This window comes from Miniopterus schreibersii (assembly GCF_964146895.1).
Source record: "Miniopterus schreibersii genome assembly, chromosome: 1".
Classification (NCBI taxonomy): domain Eukaryota; kingdom Metazoa; phylum Chordata; class Mammalia; order Chiroptera; family Miniopteridae; genus Miniopterus; species Miniopterus schreibersii.
Genome location: NC_138101.1, coordinates 96281380 through 96305624, shown reverse-complemented (window position 1 = coordinate 96305624; position 24245 = coordinate 96281380). Strand labels below are relative to the sequence as shown.

At 36.6% G+C, this 24245-nt stretch overlaps 1 protein-coding gene across 5 annotated transcripts in view; it reads right to left on the bottom strand.

Moving 5' to 3' along the window:
* Positions 1-24245, bottom strand: part of TOGARAM1 (TOG array regulator of axonemal microtubules 1) — a 90119-nt gene that overhangs the window by 24340 nt on the left and 41534 nt on the right. For 3 of the 5 annotated variants that reach the window (XM_081133944.1, XM_081133948.1, XM_081133946.1), the window contains 9 exons: positions 23683-23832; positions 18369-18467; positions 16973-17148; positions 16323-16476; positions 15603-15737; positions 10821-10974; positions 2740-2845; positions 2247-2482; positions 1694-1852 (listed from right to left, as the gene is read on the bottom strand). In XM_081133944.1, coding sequence (XP_080990070.1) covers positions 1694-1852; positions 2247-2482; positions 2740-2845; positions 10821-10974; positions 15603-15737; positions 16323-16476; positions 16973-17148; positions 18369-18467; positions 23683-23832 — 1369 coding nt within the window. The remainder of the gene's footprint in view (positions 1-1693; positions 1853-2246; positions 2483-2739; positions 2846-10820; positions 10975-15602; positions 15738-16322; positions 16477-16972; positions 17149-18368; positions 18468-23682; positions 23833-24245) is intronic. The other 2 variants (XM_081133947.1, XM_081133945.1) reach the window with 1 other exon arrangement.

Sequence of the window (24245 nt, the reverse complement as noted above, 5' to 3'; positions counted from 1 at the left end):
GGTTAACTCATTCCTATAAACACAAGGAACTAAATTTGGCCAACAACCTGAATGAGTTTGTATGCAGATTCTTCTATAAAGCCTCTAGGTCAGGGGTGGGAAACATACTGCCTGCAAAATCATTTGGCCCTGCCAAGGCAACTGCAGGCAGGACTCAAAATTCAATAAATACATCTAGGAGGTTTTTTCATAGTTAATTTTTAAGTTGATAATTTTGTATGGCCCACGGATGATGCTGTAAATATCCAAATGGCCCTTGGCAGAAAAAAGATTCCCCACCCCTGCTCTAGGTAAAGGTCCAGCACTGTGGTCACCTTGATTTCCATCTTGTGAGACCCTAAGTGGAAGCAGTTGAGCCATGCCAGACTTTTAACATAAAAGATAAGCTAAAAATCACAACAACCCAAAACACTATGTTGATTTAAATCACTATATTTGTGGTAATTTGTTATGCAGCAATAGAAAATGAATATGTTTACCTTCTACATTAGCTTTTGGTATAATGACTTCTACAAGATTAATTCCAGTTACCTAAAGTAATGGGCATCTTTGTCTTAAAATGTTAAAAATTTAATATTCTTTTTAACTTTAGTCTCTATGAATTCAGGAGTCTCCCTCTCCCCTTTTAATCTAACTTCATATATAAATGTCATAAATTTTTAGATTTTATATGGGGCATTATCAATCACCTAGTCCAACCTTCCTAATTTTATAGACAAGGAAACAAAGGCTAACAGAGGTTGAGTAACTTGCTTATGGGCAAACAGTGATTGGGGCTAGGAATTGAACCTAGGCTTCTGACTGCATCCAAAATTTGTCTCCACTACACCTATTGTAGTGTAGTGGTGACAGACCTTAATTATTTTTGTCACCTTTCCACATCTTAATTATTTTGTCATCTTTCTTTGACCGTTCTTAACCTTCATAAAATTGTTCAAGTATAGGTAGCAATCAGAAAATCATGGAATTTTCTAAGTGCAGATATCTCATGTTTCAGGAGATAGTATGCTATTCATTTTTTCATGTGCACTGATTTCCTTGATTTTACTTGACTGCTTAGAAAATATATAATTTCTCCCTAAATGCATTACCTTACATTTGCCCGCAATGCTGTTCTTCGGCCACTTTTCTGCCCATTCAATAGTTTTGTGCTGTTTTCATGCAGTTCATCCCTGTGACATGGCATCTTACTATACAGAAGTATGCAGTGTCATCTGTAAATTTGGAGAATTCACTGTGCACTTCCCCAGGATCATTTACAAGTTGGTTAAATAAAACCACTCCCCCACGCCCTAGTCAGTTTTCTCAGTGGTTAGAGCATCAGCCAGAGGACTGAAGGATCCAGGGTTCAATTCCAGCCAAGGGCACATACCTCGGTTGCAGGCTTGATCCCCGGCCTTAATCAGGGAGCGTGTGGGAGTGAATCAATTGATGTTTCTCTCTCACACTGATGTTTCTCTCTCCCCCCACCCCCTCATTCCACTCTCTCTGAAAAGCAACGGAAAATATATCCTCCTCAGGTAAGGATTAAAAAAAAGAAAACACCAAAAAACCAAAACACACCATTCCCCCAGCACAAATCCCTGGGGGCACCACTTGTACATTTAGAAAAATGTTCATTCTTTTTAAACATTTGTTTCTTTATTTTAAGCCCTTATACTAACAGGTTCAGCAAACATTAGCAGCTATTCACCTGGTTTCTTGTGAGCTGTCCTGAGCAAACTTAGCAGCGGCTGGTAATATACGGTCAGCCATATCTTTTGTTCCAGATAAAATACGATCCACTTCCATAAGTTCTACTACTTCTGAAAGGTGCTGGGCTGTACATCTTCTTACTGCAATGTGTAAATGGCTACAAGGAAACATGATGAATTAAAACAAAGTTGCTGTATGAATAATTTTCCTTTAAAGATATGCCTTTAAAGTTAAATGATTAAACTACTCCTAACCTTCATCACCCTTGAAAGCTAAAATGACAAATTATTTGCATTAGCTATCCCTCCCCAAGAAGTTAAAGATAAATAAAAACTCAATCACTAACATTTATTTAGTTCCAGATCTACAAAAGTAGATATTAGAAAAATAATATTATTATTCTTTTTACGTTCAGCACCTAATATAGTTATCACATACAAATTATTTAATAAATGTTTTCAACTGAAATCTGCTAGTTTTTTTCTATACCTCAGATTACAAACAACTGCATTTTCAGTTTAAGGACATATCAAGATTATTTTGAACATTACCTTTGTCCTCCATTGATAAGAGAAACAACTGCACGTGCAGGAGTTACATTACTGACCATAGCTCTCAAGGCTTTGTCGACATCTTCTCTTATAAATGTGTTTGATTCTCCTGCCTTATGCAACAAAACTTTTACTGTAGTATCTAGTTCTTGATCCATGCTCTTTTTTAGGTAAGTGAAAAGATCACTTAAACAGACCACAGCAGCACGAGAAACTCCAGAGCGTAAATTTTTCACCTAAAAAAAATTTCCAAAATGTACATTTTGCTGATATTCTGAAAGAAAATCAGTAATAATGACTTTGAAACCAAATTTACTATTAAAATAACATGTTTTCATATGTATTATGTTCTAGAGATCAACATTTAACAAGTTTTTTAAAATGTTAACTATATACAAGCCTACTCACATCATTTAGTACAGTTTTTAAAAAGGTAAAATAAATGTGGCATATTTATTCAAATAATCCTTAACTCTGCTGAAAATAAGTTTACCTCTTGAACTACTGCAAAATTTGTTTCATGCAACTTTGTGTTCAATATTTCAGAATGAAAAGCAGCTAAGCATCTAATAAAATTCAGTCCCTCAATTTTCTTCTCCCTATGGGAAAAAGAAACAAATAACAAAATCATTTATTAAAATGGGGTTCAGCTGGAACAGAATGTCTTTTTTTAATATATCTTTATTGATTTCAGAGAGAGGAAGGGAGAGGGAGAGAGAGATAGAAACATCAATGATGGGAGAGTCACTGATCGGCTGCCTCCTGCATGCCCGCAACTGGGGATCGAGCCTGCAACCCGGACATGTGCCCTGACCGGGAATCGAACCCCGATTGCCTGGATCCTAGGTTGATGCTCAACCGCTGAGCCACGCCTGGCAGGGCTCAAAACCACTACTGACAAACTAAGTTTATGCTTTGTAAATAAAAAGGATTATTTTTGTCCCCTAGTAAGAGTGTCACTTTCTTTCTAGAGAACAGAGGAAAAGGAATGGCAAACAAAAGGTGAGTGAAACAGCAAAACAAAAGCAGAAAAAAGAAAAGTAACTACCTGTTACCTTGTTGGTGACTATATAAATCAAGAACAGAAAACCACCAATAGGTGGTTCTGTAACTTGTATTTCTTTTCATTATCTAATGTAATAAGCCAGATGAAGGGTGGGTGAATACTAACATCAGCAGAGTGGATTCAACTGAAATTTAGATATAACATTTCAAATTTGATGGTTTTCATCTTGAGGGTTTGATTATGTGAGCTAAGATGAGTTTCCTAAGTTGGTACTATTAATGGTTGTTATTTTTTTAAGCATTTAAATTATCTGAATAAGCCCAGCCGGGCGTGGCTCAGCAGTTGAGCATCGACCTAGGATCCAGGCGATCGGGGTTCGATTCCCGGTCAGGGCACATGCCCGGGTTGCGGGCTTGATCTCCAGTTGCGGGCATGCAGGAGGCAGCTGATCAGTGACTCTCTCATCATTGATGTTTCTATCTCTCTCTCTCCCTCTCCTTTCCTCTCTCTGAAATCAATAAAGATATATTAAAAATAAATAAATAAATAAATAAATAATCTGAATAAGTAATGGAAAACAGAGAGAAAAGACCTAAGATTCTAAGGTGGTAAAGGGTAAACCTATTAAATAACTAGTTCAAAAATTTCATTTTATAGATAAGCATAAAACACTTTACAGTTACAATTTAGATGTAGAAGCAATCCAATTCTATTTTCTATTTAAAGTAAATAGAAAATGGAGTTGAGAGAGGGAAATAGAAAAAGAAATTAAGAAATAGTGGCTGAAAATTTTCCAGATTTGATCAAAATTATACACTCTCAGATGCAAGAACAAGTCCCAAACAGGATAACCACAAAAACAAAAAAAAACCCCAACACAATATAGGACATCATATTCAAATTGCTAAAAAGAGTGTTAAAGGGAATATTCTTAAAGAGACATAGAAAAAAAGACTCACACAGAAGAACAAATAATTGCAGAAAACTTCAGGTCAGAAATATAAAATCCAGAAACCAACTCAACAAAACCTAAGTGCTAAAAGGAAACAAATAACAGAAAAAAATAAACAATAAATATTCAATTATAGTTGGAGATTTCAAAAGCCCTTTCACAGTAATTGATAAAAGAAATAGAAAATCAGCAAGGACACAGAAAATTTAAACACTATCAACCACTATCAACCAACTTGATCTACTTAACATTTAGAGAAGACTACAACCAACATCAGCAGAACATAGATTCTTTCCAAGTTTATGTGAAATGCTCATCTGAAAAAGATAAAACATCTCTGTCCTCATAGATATTATAATGAGAAAAAATATATATAAGGTCAGGTAGCAATACGTAATATTAAAAATAAATCAGCATAAGAGGATGGGGAAAGAACACTATTGTAGTGAGAATGAAAGCAAGCTTTTCTGAGGTGGTGACATTTGAAAGGTATTTCAATGAAGTGAGAGAGAAAGCCATTGGGAAAGTGTTCAAAGAATGAAGTACAAAGATCTTGAGGTAGAAATGAGCTTGGGTGTACAGAAAATAGCCAGTTAGCTACATTGGATAAGTAAGGCAGAGCATGGTAGGGAATTAGGCTACAAAAAGAGGCAAGGGACAGATAATGAAGGACCCTGTAAGCAATAGTAAGCAGTTAAAGGACCCTGTAAGCTACAGTAAGCAGTTTAAAATTTTTTTTAGAGAGCCACTGGATGGTTTTCCATGAAGGAATCCCATGGTCTGATTTGTTTTAAAAGCATCTTTCTGGCTGTTGGATGAGGTAGGCAAATAATGGATGTATGGAAACTACTGATGATACTACTGTAGCCAGGTGAGATTAGAAGAATAGCAGCAGAGATCGCAGTATGTGATTGGGTTCAGGATATGTTCTATAAACAGAGAAACTGATGAAATGTGAAGAAATGAGAACAAGCTAACACTCAGTATGAAGAAGTAAATGTCCATGGCAGGGGCATTAACTAAGATGGTGAACACTGGGGGAAAAGCAGATTTGGGACTAGAAGGGGAAATAAAAAGTTCTGTTTTAAGGATTTTTGCATCTATGTTCATGAGATACATTGGTTATAATTCTGTAGTTTTGTTTTCTTGTCTTTGCATGGTTTTGATATCAGGATAATACCGGCCTCAATGAATAAGATGGAAAGTACTCTAGCCTTTTCAATGTTCTAGAAATTTGTGTAGAGTTGATTTCTTCCTTAAATGTTTGGAATAATTCACTAGTGAAACCATCTGACACTGGAGTTTTCTTTGTGGGAAAGTTTTAAACTCGAATTCAATTTCCTTAATAGATATTGAGTTATATACATCATCTAATTTCTTTTTGAGTGAGTTTTGTTAGTTTGTGTATTTCAAGGAATTTGTACATTTCATTAAGTTGTCAAATTTATGAGCGTAAAGCTGTTTCTGACATTCCTTCTATTTGATTAATAGCTATATAATAGTGATGCTTCTTCTTTCATTCCTGATGTGGTAATTTGTTTCTTCTCTCTTTTCGTATATCTGACTTGAGGTTTATCAATTTTACTGATCTTTTCCAAGAATACACCTTTGCTTTCACTGATTTGTTAAAAATTTCATTGATTCTGCTTTGCATTCCATTGATTTCAATTCTATCTTTATTATTTCCTTTCTTTGCTTATTTTGGGATTCTTTGCTCCTTTGTTAATAGTTTAAGGTGAAAGCTGAGGGCACTGATACAACACTTTTCTTCTTTTCTGATATCGGTGTTACAGTGCTACAAATTCCTCTCTAATTTAGCTGCAACCCACAATTTTTTTTTCATTCTTTTATTTATTTTATTTTTATTATTTTTTAAAAATTTATCTTTATTGTTGAAAATTACAGGTGTGCCATTTCCCCCCCCCAATTTGTGTTCTAGAAATTTGTGTAGAGTTGATTTCTTCCTTAAATGTTTGGAATAATTCACTAGTGAAACCATCTGACACTGGAGTTTTGACCCCCTCCACCTCGCTCCCACCCCCTCCCCAGGCCTTCACCCCACTATTGTCTGTGTCCATGGGTTATGCATATATGCATATAACTTCTTTGGTTAATCTCTTCCCACCCTCCACCCCCACTTCCCTCTGAAATATGAATATGATTGTCTGTTGCATGCGTCAATGTCTCTGGATCTATTTAGTTTGTCAGATTCTTTTGTTCATTAGCTTCTTCTTAAAGAAGACCCTTCAACATTTCCTGTAGTACTGGTCTGGTGGTGGTGAACTCCTTTAGCTTTTCCTTGTCTGAGAAGCTCTTTATCTGACCTTCAATTCTAAATGATAGCTTTGCTGGGTAGAGCAATCTTGGTTGTAGGTTCTTGCTTTTCATCACTTTGAATATTTCTTGCCTCTCCCTTCTGGCCTGCAAAGTTTCTGTTGAGAAATCAGCTGACAGTTGTATGGATGTCCCTTGTGGGTAACTAACTGCTTTGCTTTTGCTGCTTTTAAGATTCTCTCTTTGTCTTTAACCTTTGGCATTTTAATTATGATGTGTCTTGCTGTGGGCCTCTTTGGGTTCCTCTTGTTTGGGACTGTGCTTCCTGGACTTGTAAGTCTATTTCTTTCACCAGGTAGGGGAAATTTTCTGTCATTATTTTTTCAAATAGGTTTTCAATTTCTTGCTCTCTTTCTCCTCCTTCTGGCACCCCCAAAATATAAATGTTGGGCCGCTTGAAGTTGTCCCAGAGACTCCTTACACTATTTTCACACTTTCGGATTATTTTTTCTTTTTGTTCTTCTGATTGGGTGGTTTTTGCTTCATATTCCAAAGCACTGAATTGATTCTCAGCATCCTCTACTCTACTGTTGATTCCCTGTAAATTATTTATTTTTAAACATCTTTTTTTAAAGCCAAGTTTATTCATTATTGATTTAAGAGAGAGGAAGGGAGAGAGGGAGAGAAAGAGATAGAAACATCAATGATGAGTCATCACTGACTGGCTGCCCCCTGCAGGCCCTTGACTGGGGATTGAGCCTGCACCTGGGCACGTGCCCTAACCAGGACTTGAACCGCAATCTTCTGGATCCTAGGTCTATGCTCAACCACTGAGCCATGCCTGGCAGGGCCCCTGCAAATTATTCTTCATTTCAGTTAGTGTATCCTTCATTTCTGACTGTTCCTTTTTTGATGTTGTTAATGTTCTAAGTTTCTTGAAATTCTCACTAAGTTCTTTGAAGTTCTCATTAAGTTTCTTGAGCATCCTTGTAATAACCGTTGTTTTGAACTCTGTATCTGGTATTTTGCTTGCTTGACTCTATTTCATTTAGTTCTTTTTCTGGAGATTTCTTCTGTTCATTTATTTGTGACATGTTTCTTTGTTCATTTTGGATGCTTCCCTGTGTTTGTTTCTATGTATTAGGTAGAGCTGCTATGTCTCCTGGAATTGGTAGAGTGGCCTTGTGTAGTAGGTGTCCAGTAGGGCCCAGTAGTTCAGCCTCCCCAGTTACCTGAGCTGGGCACTCTAGGTGCACCTGTGTGGGCTGTGTGCACTGTCCTGTTGTAGTTGAGCCTTGACTGCTGTTGGCATCACTGGGAGGAATTGACCCCCAGGCCAAGTGGTTTTGAGGACGAGCTACAATTACAGTGGAAGAGCTGCTGTGCAGGGGACACCACTATGGAGGAGGATTTGCTTCAGTGAGGCTTTGGTGCTCACCAAGTCTGCACCTTGAGTGTGCCACTTGTGGATGTGGTTGGGTTGTAATCTGGCATGGTCTGAATCTGACCACTGGGTGCACTGGCTCTGGGGCCTCCCAGGAGATGCAAAGTCAGCTAATGCTTGTGTCCTGCCTGGGGCCACTCGGCACCAGCTACAGAGTGATCTACGGATGGTTGCTACTTGTGTTGGGCTTGGAGGTGCCCAGGAGAGGCCAAGCTGTGAACCTTGGCAAGCTGCTCCTAGTGCTGGGCCTGAGGTCACTTATCAAAGGTATGGGGTATGCTGAGGCCAGCTGCTGTTTGAGAGATTTTAGAAAAGTCTGAAGTTTGAGCTAGGACAGGCCATTTATATGGAAAAGCTACTGCAAACAGCTTGGGGAGGACTGAAAATTGGGTGGGGTGGGGGGTCTCAGGGGATCACCAGGGAGGGGCAAACAGTGTGGGCTGGATTGATGGAGACTCAGATAAGATGCCTGCCAGTCAGCTCTGTGGCAGGGGAGATATCAGTAGAGTAATAATGACCTTTGCCAGCACTTTTGTCTGGGAGAAAACTGCCTCCCAGTTCTTGCCCTCGTGCCAGACAATTTAGTTCCTCCCTGTATGTCCCTGGATCCTTTCAAGCTGCTGCCTCAGTGCTGGAGCTCAGAGGGAGTGAGTCAGAGTAAGTCTGTGTGCTGGCCCTTTAAGAGGAACAGCTTGGGTCTCCAGCTCCTTCCGTTACTCAGCCATAATCCCTGTTGGTTTTTAAAACCTGAAGTTATGGGGACTTCTTGTCCCAGCACTGGAACCTGAGGCTGAGGGATCTGTTGTGGGGCTGGGAGCCCTTGCTCCTCATGGTGGATTTGCCACAGCCAAGATATTGCTCCTGATGAAAAACATGCCCCATGTGGGTATTGGACCAACCCAGCCTGCTCCTCCACCCCTCCTACCAGTCTCAACGTGGTTTCTTCTTTAATTCTTTAGTTGTAGGGCTTCCATTCAGCCATATTTCAGGCGGTTCTGAATGATGGCTGTTCCGTATTTTAGTTGTAATTTTGATGTGGTTGTGGGAGGAGGCGAATACCGCGTTTACCTGCGCTGCCATCTTGGTTCCTCCTAGAATATGGTCTTTCTTGATAAATGTTCCTTATTGCCTTGAAAACAATGTGAATTCTGTGGTTTAAGGTGGAGTGTTCTACAAATGTCAATTAGTTCAGTAGTGTTCAAATTTTCTATATACTTACTGATTTCCTTTCTACCAGTTCTATCAATTAATGAGAGAGGGTTATTTAAGTTCCAACCATAACATCCATTTGTTTATTTCTTCTTGCAGGTCTACCAGTTTTTTCTTAATGTATTTTGAAGCTCTGTTATATGGTAAATAAATGTTTGGGATTGCTATGAATGCTTGATGAATTAACCTTTTTCATTTTAAGATGACCCTCTTTATTCCTGATGTGAGACACAGAATTTTAAAATGGCACCATGATTCCTGCCCATGGTATACAAACATGTATAATGCCCTCCTCTTGGAGATAAAGATGATGAGATATCACTTCCCTCAATCATGTTACATTATATGGCTCAAGGAATTTTGCAAGTTGTCCTAAGCTCACTGATTCTCTGTTCATGTCTTTCTTCCAGCATAATTTTTTTAAAAAAAGTATTGATGTTAGAGGGAGAGAGGAAGGGAAGGAGAGAGAGAGAAAGAGAAACATCAATTTGTATTTCCTCTTATTTATGCGATTATTGCTTGCTTCTTGTATGTGCCCTGACTAGAGATTGAACCTGCAACCTTGGCCTATGGAGAGGTAGGGGAACTTTTTTCTACCAAGGGCCATTTGGATATTTATAACATCATTCAGGGGTCATACAAAATTATCAACTTATAAATTAGCTATGAAAAAAGCTCCTAGATTTATTGAATTTTAAGTCCTGCCTGCTGTTGCCTTGACAGTGCCAGACCAATGATTTAATCTCTGGCCTATGGGGACAACGCTCTGACTGAGCTACACAGCCAGAGCTGCTTCTAGTTTAACACATGGATTAGAATTATAACTGTAGTTATAATATCCTTCTTTATGAATTCTATCATCTGTATCATGTTAGGATTAGTTTCAATTGTTTAATTTTTTCTTCTCATTATAGTTGTATTTTCCTATTTCTTTGCATGCCTGACAATTTTTATTGGATACCAGGCATCGTGAATTTTACCTTAGATACTGTTGTATCGCTATAAATATTTTTGAACTTTGTTCTGGGATGTAGTTATTTGGAATATTTGATCATCTCAGGCCTTAATTTTATGCTTTGTTAGGTGGGACCAATCCAATCTTTAGCTTAGGGTTTAGTCATTCCATAGATGAAGCAAAACTCTTCTGAATGTTCTACCCAAAGCCCTGTGAATTTGGAGTTTTCCACTCTGCTGGTAGGAACAGGATGTATGCTTGGCCTTGCACATGCTCTATGGATTGTTACCTATAACTCTTCGAGTGGCCCTTGTTTTAGCTTCAGGTAATTTACTCACATGCATGTCTTGACCAGTTTTCAGATAAACATTTGAGAAGATTCCTCTGATGGTCTCAGGAGTTCTTTGTGGAGCTCTATCCTCTCTGGCATTCTGCCTTGCAAACTCTAGCTACCATGGCCTCCCCAAACTCCCAGCTCCATCTACATCTCTGTTGATATGTAGGTGGTTTCTCTCTCGAGCTGTGACCTGGGGGTTGCAGGTTCGATTCCTGGTCAGGGCACATGCATGGGTTGCAGGATAGATCCCTGGTACGGGGCATGTAGGAGGCAGCTGATAGATGTTCCACTCTCACATCGCTGTTTTTCTCTCTCTCTACCTCTCCCTTCTTCTCTCTAAAAATCAAGGGGGGAAAAAAAACTAGTTAAAAAAAAAGAAAAAGAATGTTGAACTTACCAATCCTCATCAGCTAAAAGCTTCAGGGCTTCTATCAGTGCTATATCTGGTTTGGAAAATGGCCGCAGTTCTGATGAATCCATTATTTCTGGACTATGAGTAACAGAAGGCATCCTTTCTTTGTACTGTGCAATGGATCCAGGAGACGTGTCACCTAAAAGAAAAAACATTAAATAAAGCATCAGGGAACTCTGATACAAAGGGATACAAATGGTATTCTGATGATAGAGTTTATGAATATTTCTTATGGGAACTAGTACTATTAACTTAGTCTCCAACAAAATTGTAATATCCAGATACTGAAGCTATTTAAAACTATACTTTTTATATACAAAATTATTAAATTACATGTACTATAATTATATAAGTGGTTTTTCAGTTATGAGTTATATAACAAAGCCTAGCTTTAAGAACTAAGTCAGTAAGAAGCATATGATCCCATTTTGTAAAAACATGTGAATATATAACTGTTTTACTATCCAACTGATAACTAAAAATGAAGCTTCAAGGTATTTGCATATAGAATTCTAATTGAATTGTACAACTATCAATTTTTGCTATTTGGCATAGAATTAATAGTGTATCACAAATCCTAAGCCTATGTGTAGTAATAAAAACAAAGTTTTTTCCATAATCAACCATTTCTAGACGTAAGGCATTTCCTTAGATGTTGGGGAAACAAATCATCATCCCTAAGTGCTCAGGGTAATGTCCTGAGGGTGCTGCACAATGTAGGCCGTGCAGGAAGGTGTTAAAAATGCATAATGGCTTTTATAAATGGGTAAAGACATATTAGCTATTTTTTATGTTAATATTACCTTAAAAAATACTTTTAGGTACCAGAAAATGGCTATCAAAAAAGTATTTACTTATCATGCTATTTGTAAAAAAATGTTACATGAAATATAAGAGATACACAAATATAAGAAATTTCACGTGATGCTATACACTAATTATGTATTCAGATGCACCTAAAATCCAAAGGAAACAAGGTATTAACAATATTAGTTAATGTTTATGACAGATCTTATGATAATCTGCTTTTACAAACTTTACTACATTTAAATTTCTCAAAAAGCTGAGATACATTATCTCTATCTTGTGGCTGAGAAAATAACTGAGTTTTACAGAGGCTAAAAAAAATCTATTCAAGGTCTCAGTGATAATGAGCAACAAAGGCAGGATTTAGATCTAGGTCCACTATTACCTTTGATTTTATATAAAAAGGTCTAAGACAAAATTCCTGCTTTCAATAAATTTACCACATACCTAACAAGAGACATTTAAATAGATAAATATGATATTTTGGATTACTGTAGTGAGAAATCAGTAACAGTTTTTGCTAGAGTAAATTGTATATGAGGAAGATGACGTGATAATTAAAGAATATAATAAAAGCTCTGGCAAGTGTGGCTCAGATGGTTGGGTGCATCCCATGCACCAAAAGGTAGTCAGTTCCATTCCTGGTCAAGGCACATGCCCGGGTTGTGGGCTCCATCTCCAGTAGGGGGTGTACAGGAAGCAGGTGATAGATATTTGCTGTCACATCAATGTTTTTCTCTCTCTCTTTCTCCCTCTCCCTTTAAAAACACAAAAATAACCTTGCCAACAATAACAATGATCTACATGTTGTCAAAGCCAATAAACATTTCTCTAAAAAAAAAAAAAAAAAAAAGAATATAATATAGTAAGTAGCACTGGCCAGGTAGGTCAGTTGGTTAGCATCATCCAGATATGCCAAGGTTGCAGGTTCGATCTCCCGTCAGGGCACATACAAGAAGCAACCAATGAATGCATAAATAAGTGGAACAACAAATCAATGTTTCTCTCTCAAATCAATAAATTTATTTATTTTTAATTTTCTTTACTTATTTATTTTTTCCTCACCCGAGGATATTTTTTCCATTGCTGTTTTAGGGAGTGGAGGGGTGGGAGAGAGAGTGAGAGATATCAACGTGAGACACATCAATTGGTTGCCTCCCGCATGAGTACCACCAGGGCTGGCGATTGAGCCTGCAATTAAGATACATGGCTTTAGGCCGGAATCGAACCTGGGACACTTCAGTCCTTGGGCTGATGATCTAACCACTGAGCCAAACTGACTAAGGAAAATCAATAATTTTAAAAAAAAAATATAATACATAGACATCATTTTATTTTTCTTAAAATTTTTTTTTCAATTAGAGTTTACACCTAATATTTTGTATAAAAACATGGAACACTTCACGAATTTGCATGTCATACTTGTACAGGGGCCAGGCTAATCTTCTCTGTATTATTTCAATTTTAGTACTTGTGCTGCCGAAGCAAGCACTTTCAGTTTATTTATTTTTTATGGTGATTCAGATATACCCTTATTAGGTTTCATATGTAAGGCTGATATGTATAAACAAAACCCTCCAAATTTAGAATTTCACAAGCTAGAAAAAGTAGCAAATACAAAATACTAGCCATTATTTATTGAGATTTTGTCTGGCATTGTACTAAGTGCTTCATTTACATAATCTAATTTCATTCATTCAACAACACTATCTGATAGTTATATTATTCCTACATTATGAAGAAACTGATGCTAAAGTTTTGAGAAACCGGTTTCTAGATCTACTCCCCTCCAATTAGAAAGAGAATAACTCATTATGAAAGAGATGTAGATAAACACCAAATTTGCAGTTATATAGGTATCTTTAGCACTTTCACCTGAAAAAAATGAGACTAAACAAAATTTTAGTCCAAAAAAGAAGCTGTATAGGATATCAATCTAAAGCAGTAATGATCAAACTAAATTGCTTTTTTAAAAACCTTCCACTATATGGTAGACTGATACTTTTATAAAATACAATTAAAGTGCCATGGCAATGTCGAACTGTTAAAATAGTTTCTAAAAATTTACTTTCAGCCCTGGCCAGTGTGTCTCGGTGGTTAGTGTCAGCCATTGCACCAAAGCATCAGGGATTTGTGGGTTGCAGGTTTGATTTCCAGCCCTGATCAGGGCACCCGTGAGAAGCAACCAATTGATGCATCTCTCTCATCATATCGATGTTTCTCTCTATCTCCCCCTCTTCCTTTCCCCTCCCCCATACTCTCTCTAAAAAGCAATGGAAAAAATATCCTCAGGTGAGGATTAACAAAAAAATAAATAAAAGTTTACTTTCACTTTTTGTATTTTTCTTGTAAGTATATTCTTCTGCTCAAATAATACAAGGGTGACTTCAAGGAAGCACTCTCCTTATACTTCCTAGAAACAATATCTGTGAAACTTCCATTATAGGTAAAAATAACAAAATTAGTTCATGTCTCTAGCAATAATGAATACTTAAAACATTTATGATTTGTTGCTACTTGTACTATTTGCTACTGTTAACTACTAGCTTAGGTAAGAAGTTTTATAGGTTTTTCTCCCCATAGATTATTTAACATTAATATATAGTGAAATTATTTGAGAATGCTAACGGGCTTCAACTTCATGAATGCCTAAGAACTTAACCAGTTGTTAGGGTCATGTTTACCCAGTAATTTTATAGGCCAACATCTCTCATCAAGCATACTCTCAACAATTATTAGTTTTGAGGATACATAATTTTTTCTTTTTTAAAACAAATTTTATCTTCTTTTTCAATTGAGGTACAATTGACATAAAACATTATATTAGTTTAAGAAGTATAACATAATGATTCAATATTTGTAGAACCTGCAAAATAATCACCATAGTAAATCTAGCGACTACTGTCCCCATACATAGTTAAAAATTTTTTTTTCTTGTAATGAGAACTTTTAAGATTTTACTCTTAGCAACTTTCAAATATGCAATACAGTATTATTAACTATAGTCACCATGCTGTATATTACATCCCCATGACTTACTTATTTTATAACTGAAGTTTATATCTTTTGACTCCTCTCACCCATTTCACTCATCCCCTAAGCCCCTCCCCTTCAGTAATCATCAATCTGTTCTTGAGGATATAGAATTTTTAAAAGTTTTCAAGACTTCTTGCATTATAAAAGAATTACAAGCTAGGAAAAACTTCAGACATCCATCTAGTTCAAATCTCTTTTATATTTATCTTTGAGATGGTTAAGTACGCTGTCCAAGATCATATTGATATATTTTTTTCTATACTTTTTGGGGTTTTTTGGTTGATACCTACACTTCAGACCCAACATAAATTTAAGAATGTTTATTATAGTTCACACAGTTTATTCCTTATAAACAATTAATAATAAACAAAATAATAAGCAATAATCCTTAATGCTTGTTATAGTTCTAACATTATTTCATTTCAACCTCTCATTTTACCTAGTTGCTACTACACATAAGGCCTATTTTAATATTTTAAAAAACAATACAGGAAACATGGAGCCTACTCTTGGCCAGGTATGGAACCTTGTAAGTACTCAATATGAGGCTGATTAAATGATGAATACATTTTTTTTTAAATCATGACCTAATGCAAACCAGCTTCACAATCTCAGTTACCTTACCTATAAAATGGGAAACCACTCCTCAACAAAACAGGGATATTTGTATGGAGCATGGAAGAAATCTTTGAGATAATCTGGACCTTTGAGGTAATGTAGATATTTATAAGGGCAGAAAATAAGGCCTGTTCCAGGTCACAAAGCTAATTAAAAGGCAGAGCTCATATTTAAAAAGCCAGGTCTGTCTAATGACTCCTGCTAGTTTAGTGCTCTCTCCACCACCAATGAACTGAACCAGACGTGGTCTCTTAAGCTTAACAAGGATTTGTGACATTACTTTTTACATTTAAACAAGTGACTTACCTGAATCTGAAAACACTAAAGATGGTGACCTTTTTAAACTGGCCCCTCCTTTCAATGGAGGGTTGAAGGTAATGTTTTCTAAAGAGGAATCCTCATTTTTTGATATTCCCACATTATCTCCAAAAATATTTAAGTCTAGAAAAGAGAAGAACAGTCAACCTCCTTGTTATGAGAAATACAGTGGTACCTCGGTGTTCAAACGTCTCCGTTGACGAACATTTCGGTTTAAATACTCAGAAACCTAAGCATATACGTTCTTTTTTACAGGCAAAAGGAAAGAAACCATTATTTGTACAGTTGATCCTGGAAAATATATGGAGTTTGTATGATGCTGTCTTTTAAATGCCGTCTTTTAAAGGTTAAGAATGCCATAAACCTGGAAGGAAATGCTTTGGTTTTCCAACACGCCTGGGAAGTCGAACATGCCACACAGCTTCTGCTGAGGGCAAGATCCTGAGGACTAGCTGTTGGCTGTGGATCCCTCGGTTTTTGAATGTTTCAGAACTCAAACGGTCTTCTGGAACAGATTACATTTGAAAACTGAGGTACCGCTGTAATTAATATTTATTATAATAGTTAAGCTACTGGGTCTTGCAAATTTCAGCATTATAGTTCAACATATTCCACTATTAGCCCTATATCACCCTCAGTTAAACCATAGTACACTAGCTTTAGAATATTACTAGTGGAAAAACATACCAAAAGCTAAATTCCACTTACTTTCAGATGCTATTTTCTCAGTTCCTGTCTGTTTCATTTGCTCCCAGGGACTGTGTTCCTTCTTTTCACAATCTTTAATGTCAAAAAGTTCTTTTTCTTCTTTTCTCTTTTGTTTCATCTTGTCAAAAGTAGATTTTGAAACAGAAATTTTGATCTGCATGAAAAAGTTGAAATATCGGAAAGTATTCAGGGAACTTGACATTTAAAATAACTATCTTCATCTCAGACAACTGTATATAGGCATTAAATGTCTACATACAATATAAACCATACATTTCTTAGTTCTTATTTCAGGAATTCTAAAATAGAAATATATAGTGCCAATATCCAACTAAATTTGTGCCTGAGGATATTAGTCTGTTACTCCTTGAGTATATACCCTAGAAAATTATTATATACATACATACACACACACATATAAAATACATGTCTAGTATAAAAATACACTAGATGCTTTACACCAGAACATGAAAATATGTGGAGGAAAATAATAATAATTTATGATTTAAATAATCAAGCATCAGACTTTTCAATTACATTGCAATTTTAAATTTTTAAATTGGAACACTTTCACTAACCCAAATCTGACATATACAAAACAATAATGCATTATAGGCTTAAAGTTACCCTAATTAAGCAAATGACCTTACATCTTTTTCATTCTCAACATCAAGATACAGTGGAATACTTTGTTGGACTGCTCTTCCATAAATCCCTGATGGTGGTTCAATGTTTTGTTTAACTGAAAATTTATACCCATTTTCCACAGAAGATATCACTGATTGGATGCAGGTTGCTGGTTCTGAATTTGGATTTCCAAATACACCTGAAATCAACAAACAATCAAAATGCCATTAAGTATTTATGTGATGTCACTCTAAATAAAGTTTAAGACAAAGCTCTGGCCTTCAAGAAATAAACAATATAGTTAATAAGAAAAACATATTATATACTCATAAGATATAAAAGTGAATACCCTGACAGGACAATAATATAAAAGTATTACTAGACATAATATCAAGTGAAATCATGTAAGTGCTGAGTTCACAGGAAGGAAGGTTAGCATGAGCTGGGTGTTTAAGATGATTTCAAGAAGCAAGAATCTGAGCTGGTACTGAAAGACACAATGGATTTGGAGACCAGAGGAAGGAGGAAAGGATATCCCATGAAGATAGGGATGCTTATAAGCAGAGTTGAACACGTATAAAGCATGTATATGGAGTGAATAAATTAGTTTGGTTTGGTGCAAGGCAAGCAGAAAAATAACAGAAAATAAGTTTGCAAGAGTAGGTTGGAGCCTATCTGAGGAGGGCCTTACAATGACTTAATGAGACTCTATCAGGTAAAGAAGTTAGGAAAGGTTTTCAAACATTACATTCTTTTTACCAAGAATAAGATATATACCCTCAATGCCTGTCATCACATTCTAGTTTTTCAATTAAAAAAGAGACTAGTTGGGATGTGTTAATGAACTTGATAAGGGAATCCTTTCTCAATGTATATGGATGTCAAATCATCATGTTTTACAATTTAAATATCTTACATTTTTATTTGTCAATTAAACATCAATAAAGCTGAAAAACCTCCACCTAGTTTTAAAGGATATTTGCAAATATGTACTACAAAGGTTCCCCACTCCCCCTAAAATATATAACAGGTGTTAACTCTGATTTGGTTAGGCATTATTTAAGTGGTAATAAAATCATATTAATTTATACTGATTGCTAAGCTCATAAATAAGGACTATCATTTGAATTTAAACTATGGTAAAACTGTTTTAGCTATTCTAAAAGTATCTTAGAAGTATCCAAACTGTAGTTGTCATGTACATAAAATATGTCTCTGAAAATTACTGACATGAGTTTACTGTAGTTTTGCTCGAGGATAGAAATGTGAAGTATTCACTTCTAATTCTTTCAACTTAATAACTTTTCAAAAAGAAAGTTCTATTCAACACCTGAATCAAACTCTCTTCTTTATTGATATACTTTGCTTATGAGGGAAAAACATGAAATACAATTAAAAAGCTAAATAACTTTGAAATACCTTTTCCAACAACTACTACTGAGTCTTCTGATAAGGTATTTGTGGATGTGAAGTCAAAACTGGAAATATGTTGTAAATTTGATGATGACCCTGTAAATCCTAAAGAAAAAAAACCCCATATTTAGAAAAACTTATTATTCAGTATTTTGGGATATCATAATATGGTCTTCTAAAACTGAAAATTTATTTTATACAAAGAATTTAGAATTTACTTATTCACACATGTTTATTAATTCAATAAATATTTATCATTAGAATACCTAACATAGACTAGGGACCAGAGAGAAAAGAAACCTTCCTTCCCATAAGAAGTTTACGCATGTCAGGATTAGTGGGAAAGACACACAAGAAAATAATCACAGCATGATAATCAAGTAACAAAAGGGTAACAACAATGAAGGAAAGTTTCTAACCCCTGGAAACAGATCAAGTCAGTCTCACAGCAATCTGTACTTTCCTAGGTTAACTTTTACCTCAGTTTGTGATTATTTATTTTCTCTCCTATTAGACTGTAAGGTCTATGGAGATAGAACCTATGTCTAGTTTTTGTGTTTTTTTTAATCTTCACCTTAAGATATTTTTTTCCCCATTGCTTTTTAGAGAGTGAAAGGGAGGGGGAAGGGAGGGGGGGGGGACGGAGGGAGGGAGGGGGCAAAGAAAAGAGGGAGAAACACACACACAGATCGATGTGAGGGAGACACATTGATTGGCTGCCTCCGGCACATGCCCTGACCAGGCCAGGGACAAAGCCTGCAACGCAACTGAGGTACGTGCCCTTGGCCAGAATTGTACCCAGGACACTTCAAGTCTGTGGGCCAATGCTCTAACCACTGAGCAAAACCAGCTAGGGCATAAAGAACATGTTCTTTAATTTAATTACAGTTATCAGAGAGGCTGACATAACTAATCATTTCTAATGTTACTTTTACTTTTTACACTATATTTTCTTCTAAACAAAGATGTATTGAAAGACATATTGCTCAAATCTCACTCCTAAAATAGAAAGAAAAAAATATATTTTTAAAATATATCTTCATTGATTTCAGAGAGAGGAAAGGAGAGGGAGAGAGAGAGATAGAAACATCAATGATGAGAGTCACCGATCAGCCGCCTCCCGCACGCCCCTGGACAGGGGATTGAGCCCGCAACCTGGGCATGTGCCCTGACCAGTAATAGAACCCAGATCGCCTGGATCCTAGGTTGACGTTCAACAGCTGAACCATGCCCGGCCAGGCAGAAAAAATATTCTTAAAAGACACTTTACATACAAAAATATCCTTCTATAATCTTTTTATTACTTCTGCCTAATTCATTCAAATAGAGAAAAAGTGTTAATTCATGGAATCTAGTTTGTTAACACTTTAAACAACCATCATTAATCACTTTCTCAAGTTATTCACTGGGGCTCTAGGTTGTTATTATGTTAGAAAATGGAGAGGTTCAACCAGCAGAGGAGAGGAATGGGAAAAGAAGGTGGTTCTGAGATCTTATCCTACAAAAGTTTGAAGGTTCCTTCAATATGAATTCACTTACATATGCAACTCATTACCAGATTTCTTTTGGAAGTTTCTTCATTCCTTGCACCATTGTCCTCAGTATTTACTTTTTTTAAATCCTCACCTGAGGATATTTTTTTCCATTGCTTTTCAGAGAGAGTGGAAGAGAACGAGGGAGAGAGACAGAAAGAGAGAGGAAGAGAAACATCGGTTGGTTGCCTCCCACACTTGCCCAGACTGAAACCGGGAATCGAGCCTGCAACAGAGGCACATGGCCTTGGCCAGAATTGAACCCAGGACCCTTCAGTCCAAGGGCTGATGCTCTAACCACTGAACCAAAATGGCTAGGGCCAGTGTTTACTTTAACCAGATTATTTGAGAATGCAATTTTGGAGTGATTATGCCCAGGGCTACATTATTAGTTTTGGTTGGCTCATTACCACTCCATTCCTTTAACATATGGCACTGAGCACCTATATTCATTTATTTTTTTAAATCCTCACCAGAGGATATGTTTTTTATTGATTTTTAGGGAGAGAGGAAGGGAGGCACACACACACACACACACACACACACACACACACGAGAGAAAGAGAGAGAGAGAGAAACATCAGTCAGTTGCCTCTACTACATGCCCCCACCAGGGATCAAACCTATAACCTCGGTATGTGCCCTGAGCGAGAATGGAACCCACAAGCTTTTGGTGTACCGGATGGCACTCCAACCAACTAAGCCACCCTGCCAGGGCTGAACACCTTTATATACAAAGCATAAGAAAGATATAATGATAATAGTTTTTTTAAATCTGTCTTTATTGATTTCAGAGAGAGGAAAGGAGAGGAGAGACAGATCAAAACATCAGTGTGAGAGTCATTGATTGGCTGCCTCCTGCACGCTCCACAGCAGGGATCGAGCCCAAACCCAGGCATGTGCCCTGACCAGAAATCAAACCGCAATCTCCTGGATCATAGGTCAATGCTCAACTGCTGAGCTACACCAGTCAGGCAACAGTATCTTTACTTTTAAGTATCTTGTCCTACTTCAGGCCACTAGAGTAGGGAAAGCTTTCTAAAGAAGCAGCTTTTAAGCCAGTATTCAAAAAGCAGACATGATCTGGACAAATTAAGATTGGGAAAGGGGCCTGGCCAGGCATGGCTCAGCGACTGAGCACCATCCTAGGATCCAGGAGATTGCGGTTCGATTCCCAGTCAGGGTACATGCTCAGGTTGCGAACTCAATCCCCGGTGTGGGGCGTATAGGAGGCAGCCAGTCAATGACACTCTCTCATCATTGATGTTTCAACTCTCTCCCCCTCTCCCTTCCTCTCTGAAATCAATAAAGATATATTAAAAAAAAAAAAAAAGATTGGGAAAGGGAATGTAGGCAGACTGTATATGCTAAGAAAACTACTATTAAAAATGCGAAAGTCCAGCCGGGCGTGGCTCAGCGATTGAGCGTCGACCCAGGATTCAGGGGATCGGTTCGATTCCCAGTCAGGGCACATCCCCGGGTTGTGGGCTCGATCCCCAGTTGGCGGCATGCAGGAGGCAGCTGAACAATGACTCTCTCATCATTGATGTTTCTATCTCTCTCTTTCCCTCTCCTTTCCTCTCTCTGAAATCAATAAAGATATATTTTAAAAAAAATGTTAAAGCATAGGCATGAAAAGAGGTATAACAGTAAGCAATAATGCAAAAAAGTTAAGCAAAGTCCCCTGGCCAGTGTGGCTTACTTGGTTGGAGGGTGATCCTGTACAGGGAAAGGTTGTGGGTTTGATTTCTGGTCAGAGTGCATACCTGGGTTGCGGGATTGATCCCTGGTTGGGGCTCGTACAGGAGGCAACCCATCAATGTTTCTGTTTCTTTCTCTTTCTCTCTCTCCACCCCACCCCCTCCCTTGTTATCTAAAATTAAATAAATAAATAAAGACATAACCTGGGGTGAGGATTATAAAAAGGTTAAGGTAAGGTAAGATACTTAAGGGCCTAAAAAATTAAGCTACAGAGTAGGAAACTTATTCTGTGGGGAACAGGGGACTACTACAGGTTTTGAGAGCATGACTTTACTTAAGAAAGATAATACTGGAAGAGTATGCAGCCTGCATAAAAAGGGATGAAAATAAGAGGCAAGATGTCTATCAGAAGATTCCTGTAATTATCCAGAGTGTGGTAATGAAGGCCCAAATTAAACTGAGAAGTACTTGTAGGATGGGTCACTGAATGAACTTGGAGAGCAAGGAGATTAAAGTTTTAAGTCTCCATGACTGGGAAAATGCTGATGCTGCCAATAGAAATGGATAACAAAGGTAGAGGAGCAGGTCTGGAAAGGAAGGTAAGTTTGGTTTTGAATGTTTATTCTTGACCACAGCGATCTAATACGTGTTTGTTTTAGAACACAAAAGTGTGAGTGTAAAGTAATTTTCTGGAGTAGGATAAACTGCTGGTCAAAAGATATACATATTTTTATGATTTTGCTGTATAAAAAAGGATATGACTAACAGTGAATGAATATGCTCAGCAATTATTTCAAAACAATTGTGAAAAAGAAAAGTCAAAAATTGTATGTTAGGGTATGAATTGCCTTTGGAAAGAAAAGTATATTTTGTATTTGATTTTCTTTACATGAAAAATGCAAGTACATATGAAAAAACCTTGTCATTCTCTTTATAAAAACAAGGAACAACTGATCTCTTCCACAAAGAAAATATATAAAATTACACTATGGATTAAATTTTAAGAAATTTACACAAAAAATAAAAGTTTCTAATCAAATTCTGTTTTACGCAATTTGAGTTATTTTCACACAAAAATATGCATTTCCTGGAATGCCTGATTGCCTGCACATGTATGACTTAAGATATCAGAAATAGCAAAAGTTGACCTTATTACAACCACAGTTGCTATATACAGAAAGTGACAAATCCTTACACTTACTGGATGATTACATTGCTTAAATACAGGTGACTTCTAATTATTCTATTTAAGTATTTATACCCTTAAAAAATCACTTACTCCTTGCCCTGGCCAGTGAGGCTCAGTTGGTTGGAGTATCATCCCATGCACCAAAAGGTTGCCCATTCGATTCTTGGTGAGGCCCCAAACTGAGGTTGTGGGTTTGATCCCTGGTGGGGGTGTGTGGGAGGCAACTGATGGATGTTTCTCTCTCACATCGATGTTTCTCTCTCTCTCTCCCTTTCTCTCCCTCAAATCAATAAAAATATCCTCAGGTGCGGATTAAAAAAAAATAAATCAGTACTCAATACCCTAAGGGAAAATTTTAAAATGTGGCTATAATAAGATCTCTGCAAAAATGGAAAGAACAGTCACAGAGGGAGATGGTACTTACTACTAAGAAAAACAAACAATGTAAATTGTTAGAGATAACAAAGAAGTTTTCTCAGGTTCTACCACACAGAAATTATATTCCAGTTTTACTTCATGGTTACAACGTAAGTAGGCATCTGAGAGTCATTTACTCCACCCCATTTTAGTGGTAAAATGTCTTATATTAAAAAAAAAAGTGTGTGTATGTGTGTGTATGTTCAGGAGGGGGGGCAGTGGCAATAGGGATTCCCTAGTTTTAACCTATTGGGCAATTGCTTCACTGCACTGGCTTCTCAGGCAAGCCCACCAGCCAATACATAAATCGGTGTATTCTCCTACTTAATAAAATTATTTAAGCAACAACATACTAGCAGAAGGTAAGAAAAAAAATTTCGAAACTCAGAAATCTCAGTTAATGTTTCTTTACTGGCATGTTAGGGAAGATTCAGATTTAGAGACAATTTAGGAAAATTAACTTGCTATGAAATTTACTAACCTTTTGTATGCTTATGTCTTGGATGTTCCTTATTTTGTATTTTTAAAATACTAGATGAAATGTCACGTATCCTATCATCTTCAAAATCACCACATCCAAACCCATAGTTCATACGTTGACCAATTATGCTTACGTTGGATGTTGTAATCCCTATAAAATAAAATAAAATACATAAAAACATTTATTTGAATGATTTAGGTAATATGATAGAGAGGTACATATTTCCCCTTTAACTCTATCTTGCCTTCTAGCCTTTTAAAAATGTCAGTAACATAACAGTAGAAATTATAATATTACAATAATTTTAAAAGTTTTATCTTATTTTAAATTTTGTAATACTTTTTACTTAATAGTAGATAAGAACATTTATTATACACAATACTACAACATTTTATAAAACAGGCTTTAAAATTACAATGAAATAGGAAATTCAGTGTTGAAAGAGATAATCAAATACACATTTTAAAAATATGACAAGCATTTCATGTTTAAATGACATTTTAAACTTTACAGCAAAAAGAAAATTTTAAAATCTAAAATGTTTAAACTGTGTCTTGAGATGT